This window comes from Bos indicus, chromosome 21, assembly GCF_029378745.1.
Source record: "Bos indicus isolate NIAB-ARS_2022 breed Sahiwal x Tharparkar chromosome 21, NIAB-ARS_B.indTharparkar_mat_pri_1.0, whole genome shotgun sequence".
Classification (NCBI taxonomy): domain Eukaryota; kingdom Metazoa; phylum Chordata; class Mammalia; order Artiodactyla; family Bovidae; genus Bos; species Bos indicus.
The window spans coordinates 65,226,795-65,253,239 of record NC_091780.1 but is presented as its reverse complement, the minus strand read 5'-3'; the positions used below and the strand labels follow the sequence as shown (position 1 = coordinate 65,253,239).

The 26,445-nt window shown below is 46.4% G+C and overlaps 2 protein-coding genes across 3 annotated transcripts; both read right to left on the bottom strand.

Annotated features, from left to right (window-relative positions):
• On the bottom strand, positions 1 to 25,456 carry YY1 (YY1 transcription factor). 2 transcript variants are annotated; one of them, XM_019983413.2, is made up of 5 exons: positions 24,624 to 25,456; positions 10,987 to 11,149; positions 3,796 to 3,856; positions 1,955 to 2,113; positions 1 to 1,174 (listed from the first exon to the last, which is right to left on the bottom strand). In XM_019983413.2, exons 1-5 carry the CDS (start codon positions 25,303 to 25,305, stop codon positions 992 to 994), a joined length of 1,248 nt encoding a protein of 415 aa, XP_019838972.2. In that variant the 5' UTR covers positions 25,306 to 25,456; the 3' UTR covers positions 1 to 991. The 2 variants fall into 2 exon arrangements, with proteins under 2 accessions (XP_019838972.2, XP_070631817.1); XM_070775716.1 differs by lacking the exons at positions 1 to 1,174; positions 1,955 to 2,113; positions 3,796 to 3,856 and adding an exon at positions 3,863 to 10,132.
• Positions 18,312 to 24,617, bottom strand: LOC139178256 (collagen alpha-2(I) chain-like). Its single transcript, XM_070775718.1, has 2 exons — positions 23,874 to 24,617; positions 18,312 to 20,891 (listed from the first exon to the last, which is right to left on the bottom strand). The coding sequence occupies exon 1, from the start codon at positions 24,561 to 24,563 to the stop codon at positions 23,907 to 23,909; it is 657 nt and encodes a 218-aa protein (XP_070631819.1). The 5' UTR covers positions 24,564 to 24,617; the 3' UTR covers positions 18,312 to 20,891; positions 23,874 to 23,906.
• Positions 25,457 to 26,445: the final 989 nt, after the last annotated feature.

Sequence of the window (26,445 nt, the reverse complement as noted above, 5' to 3'; positions counted from 1 at the left end):
TAAAGGAAACTTGAGTTGCTTTATTTAGCTTCCAATTTCTGGGAGGCTCAAGAACTGTAATTATTCTGGACAACAAAAGGAAATAAGACTGTGCTTACAGATCTTTTTCTGCCATATTCTTTCTGTAGGATTGCTGTTTTATTGTTGCCCTTTCTGTTACACGGGATGTACACGTCAGGTGTTAAAGGTACAATACATTCTACGACTGAGCACCACGTTCTGTAACTCAACAGGCAAAGAAATTACACTGAACATCAGCATCTGGCAGTATTTTTCGGAAAAGAAAAAGTGACTAAAATGGGTTTAAATTGATTAACACTATTAAATCACATCTAATATTTGATACTACATGATTCAATACAGCTATACGATACAATTATACAAAATGTGTTAACATCAAAGAATACAACCAAAATTAAGATAGCAAACAAAACCTATATAACTTTTTTTTTGTACAGGAAAAATACTTTTGAAGTATGCATGTAACTGCCCATTCTTTTAAAGAAAATCTACTGCAAGCAAAGTTATCAACCTCCAGAAAAATCACACATAGCATTACTAAGCATATCCCCAAAAAGTGTACAATATGCACACTTGGAAAATACAAAATTAAAAAAATTGTAAGCAACAGGTGAGCTTCATATTTATAAGAATGTGAAAAGAAGTCCCATTTTTAGCACTGTTGTATAAAGAATTGTCTTTTGATGTGAAGTTCATGAATCGTCCTCCTGTTGGGACCACACTTTACAAAAACACCGTGGTTTTGAAACGAGATTACAGAGCAAGATAGAGCATCTTAGCAATGTCATCTTATTAAAGTTTTTTTTTTTTTTTTATTTTTACTACTTTATCAAAACATGTCCCTTGGGTATGTAGGATTCATTTTTAAAATTCTTTTCTAGAAACAATATACAAAGGAGAGGCGTGTTTATTCCCAATCACACTCCTGGAAGATGCTTCCCGAGGCTGAGGAGGGTCTTCTCTCTTCTTCTCACTGGTTGTTTTTGGCCTTAGCGTGTGTTAAGATGTGAGATTTCAGGTTAGTTGACTGAGCAAACTTCTTATTACAACCGTCGAAGGGGCACACATAGGGCCTGTCTCCGGTGTGGATTCGCACATGTGTGCGCAAATTGAAGTCCAGTGAAAAGCGTTTCCCGCAGCCTTCGAACGTGCACTGTCAAGGAAAAACCAGAAATTACCCGCTCAGACTCACGGGGCCAGGAAGGGGGCAGCTCAAGGCTGTGGGGAGGTGCCTGCTGCTTCTGCCTCACTCCCTTCTGCCCTGCCCTGGGGGGGTGGAGAGCTTTCTAGACACATTCTAGAAATAGGGGCAGGGAGCTCTAATGCTGCCAGGACAGCTCCTAGGACGACCCGTGGATAGCCCTCATGAATTGTTTAAATACAACGTAAGAGAAACATTAGCAAGAAATCTTCCTAAATCTTACATGAGGGTCCTAACACTTCTGTAAATATTTCAAAAAACATAAGAGACAAATGGTTAGAAGGTTTCTGATATCAAGTATTAAAACAAAAAGAACCATGCCAGATTTAGTGGCATCGCTAACCCATTCACTTGTTCATGGGCTTCTAAAAAGGCAGAAAACTACTTTAGAAGTTATTCTCCTGGATTAAAATTTTAGAAGCTCCCTGTCAATATTCTACAAAAAATATATTAATCACACCAAGCAAACTGCTTTAATCCCAACACACAGGAAGTGCTGTTTCGGGCTCGCTCTTGAGCAATCCTGTGTTTCTCCAGACATGAAGTCCAGCCCAGAAGCACCTGCCATATCCTGTCTCTGGTGCGACACAGATACGAGCGGCGGAGCTGCGAGCCAGGGCAGCTCTGACTGAGTCCCGGGCGCCCCATGGCGGAACCCTGCAGTGGACTCTCTGGGCAGCCGCCGTGCTCACACCTGCGGGGAGCGCAGAGGGCAGAGGGAACGGGCTCTACCTGAAAGGGCTTCTCTCCAGTATGGACCAGTTGGTGTCGTTTTAGCTTGGAGCTCTCAACAAAAGCTTTGCCACACTCTGCACAGACGTGGACTCTGGGGCCGTGGGTGTGCAGATGTTTTCTCATGGCAGAGTTATCCCTGAACATCTTTGTGCAGCCCTTTGAACAGAGAGAGAAGCTTAGTGGTTCACACTGCAAACTGTTACCCGTGATTCTTCCGCTTAACAGCCTTCACTTACACAGTACAACAAACCCCCACCCTCCCCACTTAAATGTCGCTTCATATCACAGCAGAAATAACTAAATTATTTAAGACAAAAACAAAAAAACCTCAGCTGACAAAGGCCTTATCATGTAATGTTAACTTCTGTTTTACAGTGAGGAAACTGAGGCTCAGAGATGTCTTTAAGTAGACTTGCCCAAGGTCACGCTACTAGCAGGAGCCAGGCTGGGAGGATCAGCCGACGCCGGCTCCATGCCCCACGGCCGCCTCTCCCGGCCGCACCCCCAGATGAAGAGCAGCAGCCCTGGGAGAAACGGAGCCAAAGTGACGGCAGTCCACCGCCACCTGGGGCCGTACTCTGCGCTGCAGCAGTGGGCTGTCCCTCTCCATCACCTACTGCCCTCTCCTCTCTCTCTGCCTCTCTCCCCTTCTTGACAGAGAAAGAAGCCAGAGGGTCTCCAAGGAATGCAACTACAGAAGAGATGTATTTTGTGAGACACCGGGAAGAGCAGCAGGGAAACTGACAGCAGGGAGGGCGGGACGGTGTGCAGGCTGGGGAGATGGCCTAACGCAGCTTCTTCTGCAGCTGTTGCCCAACAATGGAGAGAGTGGGGAAATGATCAGACAGCAGGACAGAGGACAGCATGAGCCAGCACCGCACAGCGTCACAGGCAAGGGGCGTGTGGGCGGGAGCCAGCTTCCACCGAGATCCCTAGGCTGAGCTTCCACTCAGAAAACAGAATTTTAAGAAAAATCTAACTGGGAAAGAAATACACAAAGAAGGTAGAGAGACGATGAGCACTTAAGACAAAACTGTTTTCAAATGCGTATTGGTATTTGGTTTCAACAGAAACGCCTTTACGTTTCAAAATTTCCACATTAACAACATTTTTTTAAAAAGACAAAAATAAATTTGTGGGAGCACAGTCATCAGAGGTGAGATGGTGAAACTAAATCTATCCTTCAGTTGCTGTTGTTTTTTAAAAATGTACTCCATTCCAAACCTCTCACCGTTTTTCTGCGCCTCCTATGTGATACTTGTTAGTTTTACCTCCATTTAAGTTTTAAACAGACCCAGGCCTTATCTCAAAGTACTTTTTAGGCTATCATTAGAAACTAATAATAGTAACTACATTTGAAAACAATTAAGTTCCCCCCTAGCAACAAACAGCTAACAGGTAAATTAAAGAAAACTGTGGAGGAAATGATGAAGTCTTAATAGGCTTACTCTAGCACTATGCAAAATCAAATTTCCATAAGGAGCCCACAGTCCTATAAAGGTCCAGGGGTGAGACACAACCCAAAGTCTTAAGATTAGACTTAACAACTCAAAAAGAAGAAGAAAAAAATAAGAAATAAAATCCTAAGAGTATATTCAGTATATAGTGACAATAAAAACACTGGTGCCCTGCAGGAATCCCATTTAAGAGTGTGTGAATTTAAGTGGCTTTAAGGAACAACGAACCTTTCATCACAAAATACAGTCTCTTGAAGTTAGAACCCAGATTCTAGTTCCTCAGTGAGTCTCAATTACGAAGATGGAAATAAAAGTGAGATTTCTTATAACTCTCTACAACTTCTTTCACAGAAACGAACACTTTCCCCTAGCATTACTTACTTTATGAGGGCAAGCTATTGTTCTTGGAGCATCATCTTCTTTAATTTTTCTTGGCTTCATTCTTACCAAAGGGGGGAAAAAAAGAGAGAGAGAGAAAGATTTGTAGGAATGGGTAGATTCATCTGGCAAAAATCATATAGTCCCTAAAATGCTTTCTCTGTAAGTACAAAAACTAAGATTACAACATGCTGCCGTGAGGGGAAGGGAGGAGAAAACGCACGTTCGCGGAGGCCCTGGGACTGAAGCACTCTCCCGCCTGCAGGTAAGGACGCTTAAGCACAAGCACAGGGGAGGCGCTGCCTGCGGTCTCAACGCTAACAAGCCGGTGCATCTTTAGGGCAGCACTGGGTCTGTGTGATTTTACTATCTGCTCCTTCTTCCCAACTCTTTACAAGTAAGATATGGGAGGTCTTAAAGGGGGGTGTCCATCTTATGATGGCAGAAATTATCTGTAATAGACCATTTTTAAAGGGTTACAGAAAAGTCCTTTTAAACAGAGAATTATCTATCTATATATACCTTTTTCCACACTGCTTAGTTTTTATCATACTATTAGTGGTGGTGGTGGGAGGGAGATACAGTCTCAAGCACCTGGGCAGTCCAGGAGAGCCTTCCATGGAGTGACTACTCAGAGCTTACTCGGTAACTTACCTACCTGCTATTTTCACTGAACCAACCTTTGGTCTTTTGTCAAAATTTTCTCTCCAAAACTGCCTACAGATCTGTGTGTGGTAAAGGGGTGAGGAAACAAGAGCTTCTAGAAAAACTATATGAGGGTGAACATTCAGTGAGCAACTAAACGAGGATGAACTCCTACATGAGGATGAACGTTCAGTGAGCAACTACGCTGCCGTCCTCCAGAGTGTGCGGCTGACCGGCACTCCTCCAGGACGCAGGACTGTCAAAGACTGCCGCGGCCATCTTTAAGTTAGCAAAGGCCCTAACAATACCGCCCCTCTTCACTCTTTATCTGAGCTCAGATACTCCTTTCCTCCGTCAAATCTGAACTTCAGCAATCATCTCAAGAAACCTGCCATGCCCTGGATGAGCATAGGTGAAACAATTTTATCTGCTAGCTGTAACTTATCTCTAAGAAGTCTGTTCAAGATAATACACATTTCCTACTTGGAATTCTAAGAGAAGGTTTTCAGTCTGGTATCCTCCCCAGGCCAACCCTGCAGATAGCTGTTCTTTCTTGTACTTGGAAGATTACACATCAGTCAGCAAACATTTTCTAAGTGCCTGTTGTTTACAGGGTCTGAACTAGCCTGTGTTATCTTAAATACTATTAAGTCTTGGAGTCTGGATCTGAGTTCACAGAGCTAGGTAGGGCAAAACTGGTGCCACTGCGCCACCTGGAGGTTGTAACAACAAAAAGGGTACATCAAGAACCAAGCTTCAACCTTCCCAACTAAGGTGTTTCCTCTTCAAATATTCCACTCAAATGCTGTCTTGGCTGTGATGGTAAATACATGATTGTCTTTGTCCAAATTCACAGAATGGTACTAACCTAAGAGGGTGAATTTTACTGTATGCAAATTATCTCAAAAATAAAACACTGACTTTGTGGGTATGAACATCGGGACAGTGGTAGCAAAATGCCTGCATCAGTAGGTAGAAGGTGTCGCCCAGTTACCTCAGCAGGTCCCTGACTCCACAAAAATTTTTAATTCCTAGGAATTCTTATTATGGAAATTTTCGAATATACCTAACAGTAGAGAACTCTTGATTTACCATTCACCCAACTCTTGATTTTTTTTAATGTTATTAAGTGGCATTTTTTTTAAATGTCATTTTCAAAATGTATGCTAGTATTTAGCAATATAATTAACTTTAGAATGAGTGTTAAATGTATCTGGGCAAACACCCTTGGACTCAAGGAGGAAGTGAAGGTATGTAATTGCAGCCACTCTTAAGCTTGTTGGCAAGTCACTCTTCGTCACTACAGAGAGGCAAATGAGGCAGTATATTCCAGTACCTTTTACATTATATTCGAATGCGAACACTGAAAAGGTCATTCTCCAAACAAGTATGCTTAGAATGAAAGTGTTCTGTTTTTGTGAGTAAAGACTAAAATTTCTGTGGCAACAATGGGTACATAAACCTACAAAATAAATCCTAAAAGATGAATTTTCTTACAAGACTACAAGACTTCTACTTAAGAGGATCTTCTTGACCGGCCCAAATGAGCCGGAAATCACTGAGACCTGGGCTTCCCCTCAGCTGACTTGGACCTGGAGGCGTGACAGCAGCAGAGGCGTCATGAGCGAGACAGGATGGGGTGTGTGACTGGTGCCGCAAGACCTTGAGCAAATCACTTAACTCCCCAGCCTCAGTTTCTTATTCTGTAAAAAGGTGAAATGCTACCTGATCAGAGCTGTGAAGGTTAAAAAAGAGATGCTATGTTAAGCTTTTGAGAAACAATGGCTATTATTACTGCCAGCCTGTGCTAAATGGGCTTAGCCAAAAATGAGTTTATTGCTTAAAAAAAAAAAGTCACTGTTGTATTCAACAACCCAGAAGGTACCGGGGCCTCCAAACCACCATCGTCAACTAAAGAACTGTGAGACTGAGAAACGATAGCAAAGGTAAGCGGAAAGGCCCCCTCCATGTATTTGAAATTTACGGACAAGCCAGGGAGCCAGCAAGGTTCCTGTTCAATTAAAACTCTAGTTTCAGTAGTTTTCTCTGTGACGTCTATGACGTCCCTGCTGATCTCACACGATGTCATCCTGTGTGCACAGTAAAGGTTGGATACCAGGACCACAAACTGCAGGAAACTCCTGGACAATTTCCAGCAGGGTGTTCGGTAAACCACAAGTCCCACCTTAGTTAACATGCAGACATCCTAGAAGCTAAGGGGAGAGATTCCTCAAGAAGTGATTCTTCGGACCGGAACCACCTGTGCTGACGGGACAGTGGGCCCTATGTAACAGAGCTACCACTCACAAGCACAACTCACCTCTGTGTCAACTGAGACAAATGGCTTAAAACCCAAAGTTTTTTAAGCCAATTCTCTCGTGGGCAATGTACATTCATTCATGAGGTATTAAAGAGTTTCAAGGCATTTTCAGCTCCACCATCACATCTTTGTATTAATTCAGTGACAAAACCTCAGGGGAGGGGGGTAGTAAACAACAACAAAAACCCCCACCAACTCAGGACTGACTATTGGTTATTCTGATCTTCCTGGACAGAAGGTTTCCTAAGGGCTAAGGGTAATGAAAAATGCACAAATTTAACCAGGAAACGATTCTCCAGGTCGGTCCCACCCACTATCCAATTTGTGAACTATGTGTTTACTAAAAGGACATTTCGAGAAAGAACAAAACCACCAGTCCCACCTCCCCAATACCATGACTTTAAGGAATTGTGTCTTATGGCTGTCCACGCACACTAAGTTGCTTCCTAAGCAGTCTGGGCTCAGCGCAGCTGGAGCCTGAGCGTTCTCTGTCAGTTCCAAGTTCAGCCCAGAAGCCCATCACCCCAGTATATGGAGAAGAGGGAAAAGCAGCTCACATGCCTCCTTAAGCCAAGAACTGAGCCCCATGGTGGTGGTGGGTGGAAAAAGGAGGCCAGCAGAACAAGTTCTGTGCATCTTTATCAACCAAGAAGATGAGCTCTGGTCCCCATCAAGTGTGAAATTTGGTGCTTCTCTGTCCCAGTCACCAATGCTGGGGCCTCTTCTCAAAATGTGAAGACTGAACAGAAACAGGGCACCCCAGCTCAGCTCTTCCTCACCACCACTGCCCAACTAGCCACTTCCTTTTACATCATCTTTTCAAGAGCCCAGAGATACTATGGAAAATGGAGGTGAGGATGAGCCCAACTGCACAGCACCCCAATCCTACGCTTTTACTTTGCATATGTTGTCAAGAGGAGCAAGATTTCATTCTATTCCATACACAAAATGAAATCTTTAATGGCTGATAATAACAGAAAAGAAATACACACCACATTCAGACAATTGCATAAGTACCGCTTACTAACGAATCTGTGTGTAAGGATCACACTTCCTGCGCTCTAAGGCCAATACAGCAGCTTCAGTACCAAAGAGCGAGTTTTCTTAGTCAAGTCAAAGGAGTTTTCTCTCTCTAAACAACGTCAAGATAACGTTCCATTTTTAGGCCGTGGTTTTCGTAACCCTGCCACCCTTGTCAGGACGTTTCTGATTATCTTTTCTTCTTTAGAAAACTCTTTCTCATACCACCACCATCTTCTACCCTCTTGATCATTCTATCTACTGCTAAATGAAATGGACTTTCGTAAAGAAACGCTTACAACCCACTGACTTTCTATTCTAAATTGAACGAGTTTTCCAGTCTGCTACATGGCTGTCTTCTTGGTTTCCTTTAGGAAGTCTTCCCTGATACTCATCCTCATTTCACCAGAGCACACCCCTAAGTAACCTCTCCAGAAGGGCTGCATGCAACATAAAACGAATCCTTTAGGCATCAGAAATTGTCATTGTTTTGCCCTTTTGTTGGACAGATAGCTTTGCTGGATCAAGAATCCTATGTTATAGTAATTTTCCTCAGAAATTTCAGAACACTGCTCCTCTGTCTTCTAATTATCTATTGCTGTTGAAGAAAATTCTCATTCGGGTATAATTATCATTCTTTTGTAGGTGACCTATCTTTTCTCCCTGGAAGCCTTCAGGCTCATCCTCAGTTTTCAAAATGTCCCAAACAGATTGATACCTGGGTGACCCTGGGTCCCTGTCCCTGTGGGTGGCCTCTTCCTAAGGAGTAGGGTCCAAGGCAGCCTGACGCAGGGTGGAAAGGCCTCATGGGTGCCTCCTGAGCTCAGAGACGAAACATCCTGGAGTTTCTTTCAGAGGGCTGAGGACAAGCTTTAAGATCAGCTGCCCCAGTTCTCCAGCAACAGGAACACGCAAAAGGTCAACACCTAATTACTTCTACTGCTCACTGCCCAAAAGTCCCCACCTCTCTGAAAAGCTTGCCTCAGTCCTCTGCTCCTCCACCAAAGCCACTTCATAATATATAATTTAGAGGAATATTTACTCTTCCCTCTTGGCCCATCTGGATCTCCACCAGCTCTTGCAATGCTGTGCTTTCTTTTCTTCAGGATACTAAACCAGACTCCACCTGCCCTGAAATGCAGACCAGCACCCTCTCCTACTTTCGCATCACCTAAGGAGCAAAGCTTTTTAATGTGCATTAAAAAAAAAAAAAAATGCACATCAAAATGTGCATTTTGATGCCTCTTTTGCCCCCTCCCCAAGACAGTCAAGCTGCTTCTCAATCTTCCACCATGCCCTGCCAACTCAGCACATTTCTTCACACGTACAGTCCTGACCTCTAGCTCAGGCCTTTGCAAGCTCTTCTCCCACTTTCTGGCTGTACCTGCACCCATCCAGCCTGGATACAGCTGAAAAGTATCTCTGATCACAAAGCCCCCTTTCTCTGCTGCTCAAACCCTTCACCAGGTGGCTGCTACATACAAGGAAGCACGCGTCTTGGCCCACTTTTCAGACTCCAGTAATCTGGTTTACATTCACCTAAACGCAATCATTTCTCGGTTTTGTTCAGTCGCTCCGTCGTCCCGGACTCTTTGCTACGTCATGGACCGTAGCACTTCCCTATAAGCACCCTAACTCACAGCGAAGCTCGGCTTTTCTGCTTTCTGAACAGGTACTGGATACTGAGCGTGCGCTGTGCGCAGCCTGTCCCGGCATGGAGGCCACGCAGACAGCCGCCCACCTATCAGAATTCCTTTGTCCCTCAAGGCCCAAATCAAATGCTCCCCTCCCCAGAGCTCTCCTTGACTCCGTGTTCCACGTGTTTATCACTGGGACAGCAGCCCATGCCCTCAACAAATCTGAGTACCGTAAGAAAGTTACAACAAACTTTAGCAACTCTGTGACAATGTTAAACACAGGCATGATATTTGGCTCAATCTGCCCAAAAACTCTTGGCCTCACTGCTGATTACGTATCCTACAGATTCCATTTTCAGTTGTACTTTGGGGTGGGGTGGGGGCACAGCAGGGCACTTAGTTATCTAATTCACATACCTATATTTAAAATATGAATAGCAGTAAGAGCTGGAACATGATGTCAGTAACAAGAGGATAGGGATTTACCTTTTTTAAAGCCGTGATAAATCAGAAATACATTAATTTTTATATTCCCTACCACTACCGTTTCACTGGGAAGGAGAAAAGGGTACAGACTCTTTTATCGAAGCATGATAGGATTCTTATACCCACATGACACGTGGAGAAACGAGGTTTCAAATGGCTGGAGGCCACCCACCTTGTCTCTGGCAGGCAGGGAGAAACCAGGACACCCCAGGGTCTCCAGCTTTTCTCTACTCTGCTCTCCAGAAGAGGAGACGGAAGAAGTGTTCACTCTGTTAGAACAGGCGTGCACAGACTTCTTTCTCACTCTACAATCCTGTCCTTGCCTCAATCTTCTGGGTTGTTTCAGGCTCCATCCAACCTCAAGTACGTAAAAGGAGACCACCTGCTCCAGATTTTATCAGTTTATTTAAAATTTTACATCTCTGCGGGTTCTCTCCTGTCCTTATAAAAACTGCCAAGCAGCACTAGAAAATAATGTAAAAGGGGACCAAGGTTTCTCTAAGGACCCAGCTGGTTTCAGTCAAAACAATTAAACAGTCATTGGGTTCACACCTGCCTGCCTGCTTCTTACCTTGGACAGTTGAGCACAGGGTCCTAGACCTAAATCTGTGATCCCTTCCTGTCATGCCAGCTAAAAATCAACAAAACACCAGTAGCCTAACTGATGACACATTGAAACTGGAGCGGATGAAGTCCTTCCTACTGGTCAGTTGCACAAACCCAGTATAGACTCAGGGCTCCAACAGCTTCAGACCAGGACAATACCCGCAAATTTAAAATGTAGACAAAACAGCCAGGAAGTAGTGTAAAGACATCCATTTCCAAACAAAATATTAAAACGTGCAACTGTGTTTATTCACAAGCAACATCAATTACAGAATTTAAAAGTATGTATTTGCTTCCTCTCATTCAAATCTGAAACGGTGCCACTTAAAAGCACAGTCACCACTGAAAATAAAAGCCAACCGCTTTTGTTTTCAGAAGCTTCCCGGCAGCAAGAACAAACCACTATTGTTATTTAGGCACCAAAAATCACAGCTGGCAACACTCAAGCACTTTCTCTAACCGTAAGGAAGGGTAACTTACCTAGCAAATTCTGCTAGTTGTTTGGGATCTGAGAGGTCAATGCCAGGTATCCCTCCAGGAGGGAGTTTCTTTCCTGTCATATATTCTGAATAATCAGGAGGTGAGTTCTCTCCAATGATCTGTTCTTCAACCACCGTCTCATGGTCGATATCTTTTTTTTCATCTGAAAAACATAAGATGGACTGTCTTAGCTGAGTAAAGAAGTTATGTGAGCAAACACATTTTAAAAACTATAAAAAGTGCTTTCATTAGCAGCTTCTTAAATGGGGTGATTTACAGCCACTATCTCTTAACCACTCAAGCCAGTCTTTCCCCTCAATCTCTTAAAATTCTGTTTCAGCCTGAAGGTCACCAAAAATCTCAAGGCCAAAGTCAACAACTCTTCCCTGTGTTCCTTCTGAGCCTGGCGGGAAGAGCTGGCCATTATTATTTAAGTCCTCAGCACCCACCTCTCTCCTTCTATGCCCACGTCTCTAGCTGGCTTACTTTCCGCTTCCCTGTTTTCCTCCTCCCTCTTCTCAGAGTTCTGCTTTCTGTCCACCACACGCTTCCTGTTAACCACCAATTCTGCATGGCTGACTCAAATTTGATTTTCTAGCCTTCCCCTCTTAGCGAGCCTCTTGCCTACCTCTCCAGCTCCACATCCTTCACTCCAGCTACACTGGCCTTTACCTCAAATGCACCTTGGCCCACCCACCTCATGGCCTTTGCCCGTGCAATTTTTATTGCCTACAATGTGCAATCACAGCTGTGTGATTTTTGTCACCCACTTCCACTAGACTGTAAACTCTATGAGGACAGGGATACTTGTCAGTTTCGACCCCCATATAGCCTTCAGAGCCTGGCTCAGAGCCTGCATGTAGGTTTGCATGTGTGCTAAGTCGCTTCAGTCGTGTCTGACTCTTTGTGACCCTATGGACTGTAGCCCGCCAAGCTCCTCTGTCTGTGGGATTCTCCAGGCAAGAATACTGGAATGGTTGCTATTACCTTCTCCAGAGGATCTGCCCAACCCAGGGATCAAACCCAGGTCTCCCACACTGGAGGCAGATTCCTTGCTGCCTGAGCCACCAGGGAATGCTGGTTCTCAAATGTGTTCAAAGAATGTAGCGTAACTCCACTCATGCATCTTACCACCACCGCATCCAACAGGTTAAAAAAAAAAAAAAAGGAAGACTGACTCCCACCATCAGTCTCCTAGATTCCAAACACCAAGTCCTGTTTATCAGTCCAGGTCCTCTGCTGTCTGATCCCACTTTACCGCATCTAGTCTTTTATTCCTCCTTGGGTCAAATTCTCTCAGGGCCGGTTGATTCTATCACTCCAGCCTCAAGATTCTCACCTTGAACTCCTGGATTATTTATGAATAGTAACACTGACAAACTCTAAATCATGCTGTTTTGAACTTTTGTTGGCCTTGTCTCTCAAATTAGAGTGAAGCACCCGGAGGGCAAAATCCCAGCCTCCTCCTACTTCGGTGACTAAAGCAGAAAGTGTCCCAACTCTCAGCGCCCACTGAGAGCTCGTGCTTCTCCATGGAACTGTTTCACAACGAAAAACACAGGAGACAACAGTTTCAAACTCTGAGTGGTTCTCCCTTACGTTACAAGGAACGTTACAAAGTCATTACAAGGAACCACAGAACATCACAGCAGCTGACATTTTATTGAATGTTTACAAGAAAGCACGATTTTAATCACTGCATATATTACCCTATGTAGTGGGCAAATTAGCAAGTTCATTTTACAGAAGAGAGACCTGAGGCACAGAGAGCTAGGTGACTTGCTCAGGGTTAACCAGCCACTAAGTGACAGGCTGAACTCACGAAGCCTAAGATCCCAGCGCTGAGCTGTTAAACTCGGCCACCTCTTGTTTGGAACGAGAAAGAACCAGACCGTGTATCCTGGGTTGCCCCATTACATAGGAAGAGGCCTAAGAAAAAGCAGCTGGCTGTATTAAGGGCAGGAAATGTAGTTACTGATCACCAGCTACAAAGCTGGGACTCCACACCAACCAGATTCTTTCATTTCTCTCCTCAGGGCTGTGGTAATTCCTATACCCTCATCTCTCCAACTGAGGCACAGATACTGGGACATCAACCTTCTACTGGTACCAGAATGAACTGGTGTGTAGAGAGGCTACTTCCCCCCCTCCCACTGAAGCTATTTTTCTTCTCATGAAGAAACACTCTTGTTTGTATCTTTTTCATACAAGAAAGATGACAAGGTTGAGAATCACTGCTGCTCTGAGAGAGCCACTGATAAGGATTATGGAAGAGTGCCGGGGCAGAACGACGGCTGGATGCTTGGCATAATAGAATCACAAGCTCAAGCATTCCTTGTGTTAGTGCAACACATATGAACAGTCCTGGCACTGTTCTCGGCAGCACAAACAAAGCCAGGTCTCTGCCCTCATGGGACTCGTATTCTGGTGAGGGTAGTTGTCTCAGTTTAGGCTGCTGTAACAAAAATACCCTAGGGACTTCTCTGGTGGTCCACTGGTTGAGAATCTAACTGGCAATGCAGGGGACACGAGTTCAACCCCTGGTCGGAGAGCTAAGATCCCACAGGCCATGGGGCAGCTAAGCCCTCGCCGCAACTGCGCAAGTCCATGTACCGTAACTAGAGAGGCCACGCGTTACAACCAGAGGCCCCATGGGCTGCAACTAAGGCCCAATGCAGCCATGAACAATAAAGAAAGGTTTCAGGAACGCTCCAGACTGGGCTGCTTAAAAAGACACGGGCTCCTCACATTCCTGGAGGTCAAGGTGCCAGCTCATTCAGTCCCATCTTCGTCGTTCACCACCAGATGTCTCCTTGTTGTATCTTCACATACACATCTCATTCCATTACGTAACTTCTGTCTCTTCTTGAAAGAGCACTAACCCATTCAATGAAGGCTTCACTCTCAAACCTAGTAACTTTCTAAAGGCCTAAACTCCTAATAACACTGTATCAGGGACTGGGGCTTCAACACATGAATTCTGGGGTGACACTGAAGTCCAGTGAGGAAATATTAGATCAGAGCAGTTATCGGTTACAACAGTCAACATAGGGCACCCAGAGAACAGATAATTAAGAATCAGAATACAAAATATGCATAAAATAAACCTAAAGTAGAGGCTGACAAGATTTTTATGTCTAGTTTGGTAAAACACATTACTTATCATTTTGAATCATCCGTAACTTCACAACTGAGCAGCGTCAAGTATATTCATAATGTTGTGTAACCACTGAGCTTGAACTTTAGCCACTCAGTCACGTCTGACTCTTTGTGACCCCATGGACTGCAGCCCGCCGGCTCCTCTGTCCATGGAATTCTCCAGGTAAGAATACTGGAGTGGGTTGCACTGTATCTCCAGGGCATCTTTCCAACCCAGGGATCAAATCCGAGTCTCCTGCATTGCAGGCAGATTCTTTACCATCTGAGCCACCAGGAAGTCCATGTATAACTATTACCATCTATTTCCAAAACTTCATCATCCCCAACAGACACTTGCTACTCATTAAACAACAACCCCTCTTCCCCTCAGTCAGTGGTAACCTCTAGTCTACTTTCTGATTTCATGAATTTGCCTACTCCAGATAACTTTTGTAAGTGCAATCATATATTGTCTATCTATACCTGGCTTGCCTCACTAAGCATGTTTTCAAGGTCCACTGTGTGGCAGCAAATACCAAAATTTCCTTCCTTTTCACAGGTGAATAATATTCCTATACGACACAGATGACCTTTAGCCTATCCATTCATCTACTGATGGGCACTTGCGTTGTTTCCACCTCTTGGCTCGTGTGAACAATGCTGCTATGAATGAGGTTGTGCACATACGCCATCTATTTTAGAAATACAGTTTTATTGTAAACACAGCTATGCTCATTTGTGAATATACTGTCTATGCTGCTTTCCTGGCTACATGAACACATGGAGTTGTTCAGCTGCATCTGGACCTACAAAACCTAAACTACTACATATCTACCCCTTTACAGAAAAAGTCTGCTGATCTCTGGTCTTTATGATGGGATTTCACTCAGAATATGAGATTATACTATCGTGGAATTTTCCTCTTTGAAACAAGGAATGATTTCTGGAATCATTGGAAATCAAGGAATCAATGATGGGATTTACTACCAAAAATGACATTTATTAATAGGTCTTTAAAAACTCCACAAAAACAAACTTCTGTTGGTCTAAGTTCTAAATAATCGCTATGGTTACTGTACGATTTCACAATGAATGTTTATAAATTTGTATGTCTTACTTATTCCGTAACAAACAGTGTATTTCATAGAAGTTAGAGAATTCCCTAACAGTGTATTTCATAGAAGTTAGAGAACTCCTTGAAGGCCAGTGCACAGAAACCATAAAACAGACAATTGTTAACTATTTAACAACAACAGTTAAGAAAATCAACTATTCACACAGGAAGAAAGCCACATTTCAAAGAAGACTGCTAGAAAAACGACAAAGACGCTAGACCTACTGCCGGAAGAAATCAAAGGCCGCGTGTGCCTCATTTACAGCAAGAACTGGACACATATTACAGCAAGAGATCACATTATGTCAATGTTTGCTATGGTTTGGCCGTTGTATCTGATTTTTGCAAAGAAAGTCTTCAGAAGCTTTTGCCTAACAGAAATTTATGATGCTCTCAAAAGAGAAAAGCTGCATTTACAAACCACATGTACGTAACCTTCCCTCTTCAAAAAGTGTAAGTAAAAGGGAACGAAAAAGAACAAGAAAAAAACTCCAAAATACAAGTATTAACTCAGGGTTTTTTTGTACAGTTTTATTTAAACATGTTTTACTGTTATGTATGTATTCAAACAATTTCACTGTTTGCAGTGGCCATTATTACTCCTTCCATTTCATAATCACTGCTGAAATAGATTCACTGTATAGAGGCGGAAGAAGATGTTAACTGATCAGCTCTGAAACATGAATCTAAGCAAAGCCTGTTCATGGAGTGAAGTATCGAAATCTGCTTTAAAAATTGTATATATTTATTCTTCCCTGGAGTCTTCCTTGAGGCAGCACCCAGTTAATTATCTCATTGTTTTAGGAGATAGGATTAATCCACACTAGAAGTGTCATCAAATTAGTTTCTATACACCTGAACCTAACACAACACTGTAAATTAAAATGGAAACCAAGTCTCAGTATTCTTGTTTGGACAACAGCTGAGAAAACAAGTCACCGATTCAAAGAAGTAAGGTGGTAGGGGAAGTGCTGTATTGGGAACTTCCAGACAAAACTGTGCATTAGATGACTCTTGTACTCACTTATACTCCAGCCAGAGGCAAACCATCTACAACAGCAAGACCAGAGCTAAATGGCATGAGATGGAAGGTGTGCAAGAGCAGACTCTAGCCAATACCATCCATGAACAGGGTGGCACACTGTGTTATTTCAGCAGAAACAGCTCTTCTTTCACACGTTAAACACATCTTTACTTTCTAAGTTACCAAAGCGATAGCCACTCCCAGCCTAGAGAGACAGACTCAAAACATTTAGTCAAAAAAAAAGGCCTACGGAGCTAAACCATGCCGCAGGCCCAGAAAACAGCATCAGAGGTGGAGCTTCACGTGCTCTCCACACTTCAACCAAGCTGCTTTGCTCGCAGTGTTACTCAATGTCTGACAACACAACTTTCCTCTCTTCTCTTGCCCACCTCTCATGCCCGATCTGGGCTTTGCAAAGCCCACGTCAAGATCTCCTTCAAGATGCCTCTCATTCCTACCGCTGCCCCGTGTCTGGCTTCCTTCATTTATCAAAAGGCAGCCCACCTATCTTACGTTGTTCAGTCGCCAAGCTGTGTCTGACTCTTCGCGACCCCACGGACTGCAGCACGCCAGGCTTCTGCTAAAACAAGGTAACACGTTAAATGGCAACCAGTGTGTCTGGAAAAGAGGTGTGTACCTTTATTCCAAAAAAAACAAACCTTTATTCCCCTTTGCCCCACCTCTTGGGCCTAAGGGGAAGAGTAGGTCTCATGCTCAATCGTTTTTAAAGAATGCTGAATAAGCAAGTAAAGAATCACCTTCAATTACATTGCTTAAATGTAAGTCTTCTGGCCGTTCAAAGACATTACGTGAACTCTGACACTGTACCAGCTGGAATCGCTGCACTGCCATCACTCATGGCTCCCTTCATGGAGAAAACAGTTGATTTTAGAACTCAGTCTTCACTAAGAAAAGCCTGATTCCCCTAGAAGTCTATCCTGTCTTGGGATCAGCTGTCAGCAGTATGGTTTCCTTTTTGTCTTGATTGCAAGGAAGCTCATTAAGGTTGACACTAACATTTCCTTTTTTTCTGTGATCCTGATTTTCTGTTCTCATCCATTTCATATATTTACCTATTTCTCTACTTATTTATTTGTGGGTCAGCTGGGCTGGATTTTGTTTCTCCACACCTTCCATCTTAGGCCATGAACTTTGGTTTGACCATTCCAGGTAACTTTTGGCCATTATTTACTCACCACTGCCACCAACCCAAACTTGACCAAAATGTACATGTGTGTCACGCTAAGGCGCTTCAGTCATGTCTGACTCTTTATGACCCTATCAACTGAAGCCTGGCAGGCACTTCCATCCATGGGAATTCTCCAGGCAAGAATACTGGAGTGGGTTGCCATGCCCTCTTCCAGGGGATCTTTCAAACCCAGGGATCGAACCTGCGTCTCCTGCTCTGGCAGGTAGGTTCTCTACCACCAGCACCACCTGGGAAGCTCCAAAATGGAGCAGAGCTAAACAACTGAGATTCACTGCTAAGCAACAAGCAAAACTCAGACACAGGCTGTTTTCCACATTTCTCCACTAACAGAGGTCTCAAATAGGGACGTTATCATTTACTGAGTACCTATTTCATGTCAGTAACTGTTACATTAATTCAAACAAAACCTTTATATTAAACTCTTGTTTTTGGTCACAGAAATCAAGCCTCAGAAATGTGAAGTGGTAGGACTTCCCTTGGAGAAGACGATGGCACCCGCTCCAGTGCTCTCGCCTGGAGAATCCCAGGGACGGGGGAGCCTGGTGGGCTGCAGTCCATGGGGTCGCTAGGAGTCGGACACAACTGAGCGACTTCACTTTCATGCATCGGAGAAGGAAATGGCAACCCACTCCTGTGTTCTTGCCTGGAGAATCCCAGGGGGAGCCTGGTGGGCTGCCGTCTATGGGGTCGCACAGAGTCGGACACGACTGAAGTGACTTAGCAGCAGCAGCAGGACTTCCCTGGTGGTCCAGTGGTGAAGACTCTGGCCCTGCCACTACCAGAGCACAGGTTCGATTCCTGGTGGGGGGACAAAGACCCCACATGCTGCAGCACTGCATGGCCGGGGGAAAAAAAAAGAAATGGAAAGCAATGTATTCAAAGCACAGTTAAGTGACAGATCCAGGATGTCAACCTAGAACTGATTAACGTCCATGCTTTTTCTGACTCTTTGCGACCCCATGCACTGTAGCCTGCAAGGCTCTCCGTCCATGGGATTTTCCAGGCAAGAATACTGGAGTGGGTTGCCATTTCCTTCTCCAATGGCTTTAATAAACGGTTCTTTACTCTCGCCTCACCCTTAACTACTCCTTTTCTTAAAGCAGGAATAAGATCAGAGTGGCACTGTGGATTCCAGGCCAGGATTCAGCCTGAGAGCGCAATCTGCAAGCACTCATTCAGTTCTTCACGGAGACTCCTCCCTGTGCCCTGGACCACCTGCAGGGTTTCCCCAAGACTTACCACTCTACAGAAAGTAGACAGGCAGCAAGTTAAAAGATAAACGCAAGCAATTTCAGACAGTGCTACAAAGAAAATCAAACAGGGTTACGAGATAAGAGTTATAAGTGCTAACTTGAAAGGATGAAAGGGCAGGCCTCTTAGAGCTGAGACTTATGGACATCTGGGATCAGAGCACTGGATGCAGAGGTGCTGCTTCCAGAGAACAAGTGCAAAGCAACAAGTTCAAGAAACTTGGGAAGGGTGGAGCATAATGGAGCAGAGGGATAAGAAGGAAGTCTGGAAGGAAAGCAGGGGCCAAATCATGTGTGGCCTGGCAGGATATGAGAAGTCTGGATTTTACTGAATGCAATAATGTGTCTCTGGGATGTGTGTGTAGAAATAAAATGTTAAGTTTACCAGTCTAAAAATCATTTTTAAATTTACAGTTCAGTGGCATTAAGTATATCCACACCTGTTGTGTTTGGAGAATTTTTAGGCAAGGGAGTGAATTCATATAATTTAAATCTTAGAAATCAAATTCAGAAAGGAATAATGTGTGACCCAATCAGATCCCCAGAAGTGAAATCCATAGTCTGTATTTGGTCCTTGTCAAGTCTATAAAAATGTATTCAGTCAAAGAATCACATGTAATACTACAAATTACAAGTGAGATACTGAAAAAATGCAAAATTCAAAACCAACTGTCTATTTGGAGTTGTGGCAGCAGTGTCTCTCCAATTTTTTGGTGATGCTTAGAAGCGAGAAGAAAGGGGAAAGAAGAGGGCTGAGCTGAGAACTGTAACCCTGTGGAGTGTCTGAAGAGTGTGTGACGCCGCTCTGTGAGGCACTAAAATTCTACCTGGTGTTTGTGACTCTCCCAGAAGAGGAGACAGGGTCCACCACACAACAGCTTCCACAAAACAATGCCTCTCTCCCAGCCCCTCAGCTCTTACACTCAAGGGGAATAATTTACACAATAAAGAAGAGTCCCTCACAACCATTTACATTAGCTTATTGTTTAATCCTATCTGAAACCACAGTGTAAGACTAAAGTAACTGAATAGTTAACAAGAATTTTGCCCTACAGAGTTCCTATTATCTCACCGTGTCATGTTAAAATTGGGTCGTTTTGCTTTAAGAAATTGAGTACATTGCTTCCTTTTCTCACAAAGGAATTCATAAAGTAGAATGTCTTTGCTGTAAAGGAAATGAAAAATGCCTTCAGGGGTCCTCCTACCCTACCAGGGCATTTTACAAAGACCCCAAGGGCGGAAGCTGAGACACGCCAAGGTCAGGTCTCTGGTCACTGCCCTCTGAAGGGAAATTTGATGCTCCTGCTAACAAGATTCTCAAAAACCACTGGGCTTGCTGTTATTGATAATTAATCACTTGGTTAAACACAATGGGACCTACTAACACAAGACCCTTAAGACTAAGAAACAGCTCCTCTCCCGACCTGTTCACCATAAACAGGCACAAGTTCACACAGTCTAGTCAACAGCTCCCAAGACCTCCCTGCATCTTCCTAACCATCTGCCAACAGTAAAGAAATACTTGTTTTTTTCAACATCCACGTGGTGTTTCAGATGCCAAATTTTGAAAATATTGAGTACAGCGAATGCTTAATACTGTAGAATACAACTCACTAGTAAAATTTAAAAATTACAAAAAGTTTTCACTTTTACCCTCTTCCTATGGAAGTAGTAAGGGCAGTTTATAAACTGGTCACCAAACGTAGATCTTGAGAAATGTTCATTCTTAATAACTGCTTTTACTAATAACCTGTTATGAGCCCTAAGTTTCCCAACCTTAAAACAAACTGATCTTACTAAAGGACACTTCAAAATAAATAGAAAGCCTTTTTGTAAATATTCACCCAGGAGTATAGCATATTTAAAAAAAATTATTCTTTATTCTCTCCCCAAAGCCTGAAATGTTAGTTTTAGGTAGGTCAGGAGTACTGACCTTTCTGATTCAGATTTTTCTTTTCCTACTGGAGGAGACAGCTGTTGACTAGGGGTGGGAGGGAGGTTAATAACCAGGAGACAGAGGCTTCTAAGTAAGCCAGGGTTCCAGAGCCACAGGTCAGGAAGCAGGATCTATGAGTCAGGCTGTCCTATGTAGGTCATGGGGGTGACACGATTGCTTTGGAGGGTTCTCTGGACTTGGCTCCGTGGGAGTTTGCATTTACAGCTTCTTTCCTTAATGATAAACAGCATGTTAAAAAAGGAAAAATAGTGGATTGTCAGGACTAGTAATTTTTGGCAAACTTGAACTTTCTGAATATATAAAAGTGAGAAAAAATTTAATACTTTTTGACTCTCTTTCAATTTGCTGCTTTTAATATCAGTGGTTTTCTGGTCTTAGATATTTTACTCAGTCTAGCACAAAGCACTTCTATATTCTGTCTAACAGAAGATAATTAAAATACTTACAGCCTTGAGTGAAGGTCACATATTCTAACTACCTGAAACCTCAAGATTCAAAAGCCTTTTTAGTTCCTCTCAAAACTAAATGTTTTAAATACACAGATTTTACTATCAGCTTTCCTACTCAACCCAGTGATTTTGTTAAGTGGTTTATTTTTTAGTATTTTCTACAAGATAGGATGTCCCTCCTAAACTATTGTGATGAACATCTAGGGGGAAAAATACATAATACCATGCCTTAAATTTAACAATAATTAAATGTTCATTAATTATACGCTAGGAAAGACGCAAGAACAAATATGGGCCTTAAGCAAAGGACTGCAGATATTCAAAACACAGTTAAACTGTGATTAAATGCTAAAACACGTTCAGTCTTAACTAGACCTTAATTTTCTCATCTGCAAAAATAAGGCAGCTTCTGTGGCATAGTATTCAGCTGTAAAAAGTAACGAAGTACATTCTACATCTTGGAAGAATCTTGAAAACAGACTAAGCCAGACACAAAAGCAATATAGTGTATGATTTCATGTAAATGAAACATCCAGAACAGGCAAATCCAGGGGAAAAGCAGATTAATGGTTGGGGGGGTGGGGAGGGAAGTAATAGCCAGTTTTTCTGGGGTGATAAAAATGTTCTAGGATTAGACAGTGGTGATGATTCCACAACCTGGTGAACAAAGTAAAAAGCCACTGGACCAGGCACATGTGATGTCAATTAATTAAAAAAGAAGAGGGGGAAAAATAAAAGCATATCTCTAGGGACCCTTTCAGAGCTAAAACTACTCTCCTACAGGAATACTAGAATTCCCTCTGCCATTCCATCCAAAAGATGCAACCGCACAGTTCAGTTACTCTGTGGGAAGTTTAAATGAAGATGGCAACAAGCAAGAGCAGCCCAAGTCCAAGTGCTTTGTTTCTCATTACTTTTTTTCCACCAAGAGGTGCTACCAATTAAAGAGTCCTGATATACCCTATGTGTATTGTGATTTTTTAAAAGAACTTTAGGTTAACTAAACTTGAGCTTAGACCAAGGGACTATTTTAAAAATTCTCTTGCCTAGGATCAGATGTAATCAAGTACACGAAAGCACTGTGCATAATGCCTACCAGTCAACTCACAGAAATTAAGCCTAACAATTAACCCGCTTTGATTTCTTCATCTGTTATCAGTTATCCTATTTCATTTCTGAAGATGAAACCAAACGCTGAATTTAAACCTGGGACATGTAGAGTTAATCACAAACTATTTCACTTCTCTTCGGTAATGATTCCAAACCACAAGGACAAGGAAGGGGCACAGTTTACCACAAAACATGGCAGAGAAAACAAGCAGTTCTATGTCACTGCCATCAAATGTTTATAACCACCTTTATGCAGAGTACTGCAACAGGCCAAACAACTAACTCTTTAAAGAAGGGGACTTTAAAATATCCCTAAAACTGTACAAGCCTGGAGCAATCACTTGCAGAGGAAGTAATGACTTTTAAGCTAACTTGATACATAGCACTTCCAGTAAAGTCTACATTATCAAGCATTCGTTCCGGGTATGGAGAAGTGGGTCAGCAATTTGGTAAGATCAAATGCAGAATACGTAAAATATCCTGGTTTGCTAAATTACTTAAAGCCAACGTGACCATACTGTGAGAAAAAGAAAATACAGCTTCATGTGGTTAATGCATCTTTACCTAAATACCTAATGATATCCTGAATTCACCAAGTGGTGGTTTAAAACGTAACTGAATCATGTCCAACTCTTTGCGACCCCATAGACTGTAGCCTGCCAGGCTCTTCTGTCCTTGGGGTTTTCCCCAAGAATACTTGGGTGGATTGCCATTTCCTTCTCCAGGGGAATCTTACCCACCCAGGGATCGAGCCTGGGTCTCTTTACCAGCTGAGCCACCGGGAGAAGCTCTGAATTCCGCAAATTCATCAGTAACCAGCACAGCCTCCCATAATCCACTACTATTAATAACGGAAAAGCATGGCTTCTAGTTCCTACATGACCACTGTGCAACCATTCTGCACTACCAGAAAGTATACCGAAGGTATCTTTGCATAGCCTAAGTACTAAGATATGTCTCATTTAAATATACAGCTCCTGCGAAACTCAAGCTACTGAGAGCTCCACAAGGCCCTCAAAACCCAGAGCAGCAGCGCTATGAGAAGTGCTGTCACACTTTTTTTTTTTTGCTGTCACACTTTTGAGGGCACCTCCGCTCCACCGGCGGTCCTGAGTCACAGATCCACAGAAACCTGGAGCTTTCACAGTAGATACAACCAGACCTGCTTCAACCCAGTCTTTCTGCCTATTTCACTCGTTCTCGTGAATTTTAACAACCCTAAACACGCAACGTTCAGATTTCGAGGCTTCATCCAATTCTGAGAATATACATTAAACAGAGTGGGAGCAACTGCGGTGAAAAGGGTTCTACCACTTTAATTATCCACGCACTAGGTTAACTCGTTACGGCAGGACTCTTCTCAACCTATTTACTTCAACCAAAATTTAACAAGATGGCCTGTGGACAAAGTAATAAGATAAGGACAGGAAAACACCAATTACAAAGTAGAATCAAAAAAAAAAGTAGAATTAATACAGATTTATACATGCAGACAAGTCTTTTCTGCCCTAGATATTTTTCCCGGTCCTCGTTCACAGCAGTGTTGAAGAGCAGAAAAGACCCTTTTCTAGAACCCCTTCTTTTCACTGCAAGTTTTCTATCAAGACACGTGAAAACTTAAATATTCGATTTTACCAATTTAATGGCAAGCGTGCAGAGCCAAATAACTTAAGAAAACGCAACTCCCTCAAGTGCGAAGGATTCAGTCCTCTGCAAAACCCCGCGACCCCTCCCTAGGCGCCGCGGGGGAAGCAGAGGCGAAGGCGCCGCCGCCGCGCGGTGACAGCGGCCCCGCCGCCGCCGAGCCCGCACACGCGAGCCCGACGTGCCGCCCAAGTCCCGCCCCGCGAGGCGACGGGAGGCGAGCCGAGGCAGCGCCGCGCGGCCGCAGGGCGAGCGCAGGGCCGCGGCGCGCGCCTCCCGGGAGCCGCGGCGGCTCCGCGCAGGAGCGGGGGGCGGAGCCGGGCCCGCGGCGCCCCCCAGAGGAAGGCCCGGGAACGGCGGCGAGGGCGGCCCGGGCCGGGCGCGAGGGCCAGGCCGCGCCGCACCGCCAACGCCCTCCCGCCGCCCCCGGGGGCCTCGCGGGCGGGCGGGCGACGCGGACAACGGGCCCCGGGCCGGCCGTTGGCCGTGCGCGCCCCGCCCCGCGCGCCCCGCCCCGCGCCGCGCGGCCGCCCCGCCCGGGGAAACTACGCCATTGCGGCCTAGCGGGCGGCGCCGCGCCGCCGCCGCCATCTTCGCCGCGCCGCCGCCCGCCGCCCCCGCCATCTTTTGGGGCCGCCATACTTGCCCCGCGAAGAAGATGGCGGCGCCCATCACACACATAAAACATGGCTTCCCTTCAAAACAAAAACATCCCCGGGGCCGGCACGCGCCGGCGCTCACCTGAGGACCACATGGTGACCGAGAACTCGCCCTCCAGGGTCTTGATCTGCACCTGCTTCTGCTCCCACTTCTTGTTGCCCGCGTCCGCGCCGCCCGCCGCCCCGGCCCCGCCGCCGAGGTAGCCCTTCTTGCCGCTCTTCTTGCCGCCGCCCTTCTTGACGCGGCCGCCGCCCGACGACGACGAGCCGCCGCCGCCGCCGCCGCTCTTGCCGGCCGCCGCCACGGTGACCAGCGTCTGCTCGATGTAGTCGTCGTCGCCGCCGGCCGGCGCGGGCACCGGGATGAGGATCTGGTCCTCGAAGCCGTCCTCGGCGCGCAGCCCGTCCGAGTCGTCGCCGCCCACCACCTCCTCGCGCGTCTGCACCAGGATCACCTCCTGGTGGTGGTGCACCTGGGTCGGGTCGTCGGTGACGAGCGGCTGCAGCGCGATCATGGGCGGGTGGTGGTGGTGATGGTGGTGGTGGTGGTGGTGGTGGCCCGCGTGCCCGTGGCCGCCCCCGCCGCCGTGGTCGCCGCCGCCGCCGTCCTCGTCGTCGTCCTCCTCCTCCTCCTCCTCGCCCACCACCGTGGTCTCGATGGTCTCCACGGGGATGGTCTCCACCTCGATCTCGTGCAGCTCCACGATCTCGGCCGGCATCTCCGAGCCGTCCGTGGCGATGTAGAGGGTGTCGCCCGAGGCCATGACTGAGGGCTCGGCCGCCACAGCCGCGGCGGCCTCAGCTCCGGGGCTGCGAGGAGGCGGCCGGCCGTGGGGAAGGAAGGCTGAGGGAGGAAGGCGGCGGGCGGGCGGGCGGGGGGGAGAGGGGGCGGGCGGCGGGGGGAAGGGGCGGGCGCGGCGGCGGCGGCGGCGGGCTTCCCCGCCTCCTCGCCTCGGTGCGCCCCGCGCTCGCTCGGCCGCTGCTCGCCCCGGCGCCCCGCCGCGCCGCGCCTCGGCCTCCCGCTCTGGCCGCGCCTCCTCCCGCCCTCCGGGGCCGGCGCTCTCCGCTTCCCCCTTTTCCTCCTGCGCCTCCGCCTCCTTCCACACAAATACCAACTCCTCACCCCGAGCCCAGATCTCGCCGCCGCCGCCGCCGCCACACTCCGCTCAGGCTCGGCCTCGCGAGACTTCCGTGCTGCCTCGGCCCGCCCCGCCGCCTCGTCCCTACTCGCCTGCTCGCCTGCTCGCTCCTCCTCCTGGGCCAATCGAGCGGCCCGTGCGCCGCGGCGGCCCCGCCCACTCAGCCCGAGTTCCTCCCGGATTGGGGGCCGCCGGGACGGCTCCCCCTCCCCTCCCCCCGCGCGCGCGCGCGCGCTGGCTGGCCGCGGCGCGTGACGTCAGCGCGCCGCCGCCTTCGCCGCTAGTCGCGCGGCTCCCGCCCTCCGCGGTGCAACAGCAGCGAAGCTCGCCGCCCTGGGGGGCTCCGGGCCGCCCTTTGGAGCGGGGCGTCGACGCTGCAGCCGCCGCAGCCGCCGCCTCGGGAGCCGGTGAGCCGTCCGCGCGGCCCCCCCGGCGCCGCGGGGGAGGGGGCCTGCGGGGCAGGGCCGGCCGAGCCGAACGCGGCGTCCCTGCCGGCGGGCCACGCGGGGGGAGCTGGAGGCGCGCACGGGGCGGCCCCGGCGGCCCCCAATAAAGTCTGGTTTGACGAGTAGCGCCTGTGCCTCGTTTTTCGCGTCAGGTGGCGTTTGCTCTTGGCACCCGGCTCCGGGCGGGCGACGGCGGCCGAATGAGGGGGGAGCAGGGCCAGGCGAACAAAGGCCGGCGGCGAAGGGGAACGCCGGCGGGCGGCCGCGGGCCCACATCTCGCCGCGAGCTCCGCGGTCGCGCGCCCTGCCGGGTCCCGGG

What these genes read in the sequence shown, in the direction of transcription:
- LOC139178256 (XM_070775718.1), bottom strand. Translation starts at nt 24,563, where the DNA reads ATGTGTGTGATGGGCGCCGCCATCTTCTTCGCGGGGCAAGTATGGCGG.
- YY1 (XM_019983413.2), bottom strand. Translation starts at nt 25,305, where the DNA reads ATGGCCTCGGGCGACACCCTCTACATCGCCACGGACGGCTCGGAGATG. An exon ending in CAACTAGCAGAATTTGCTAG is followed by an intron (nt 3,857 to 10,986) that starts GTAAGTTACCCT and finishes CCCTTTGGTAAG; the next exon opens with AATGAAGCCAAGAAAAATTA. An exon ending in CTGGAGAGAAGCCCTTTCAG is followed by an intron (nt 1,175 to 1,954) that starts GTAGAGCCCGTT and finishes TTTCCTTGACAG; the next exon opens with TGCACGTTCGAAGGCTGCGG.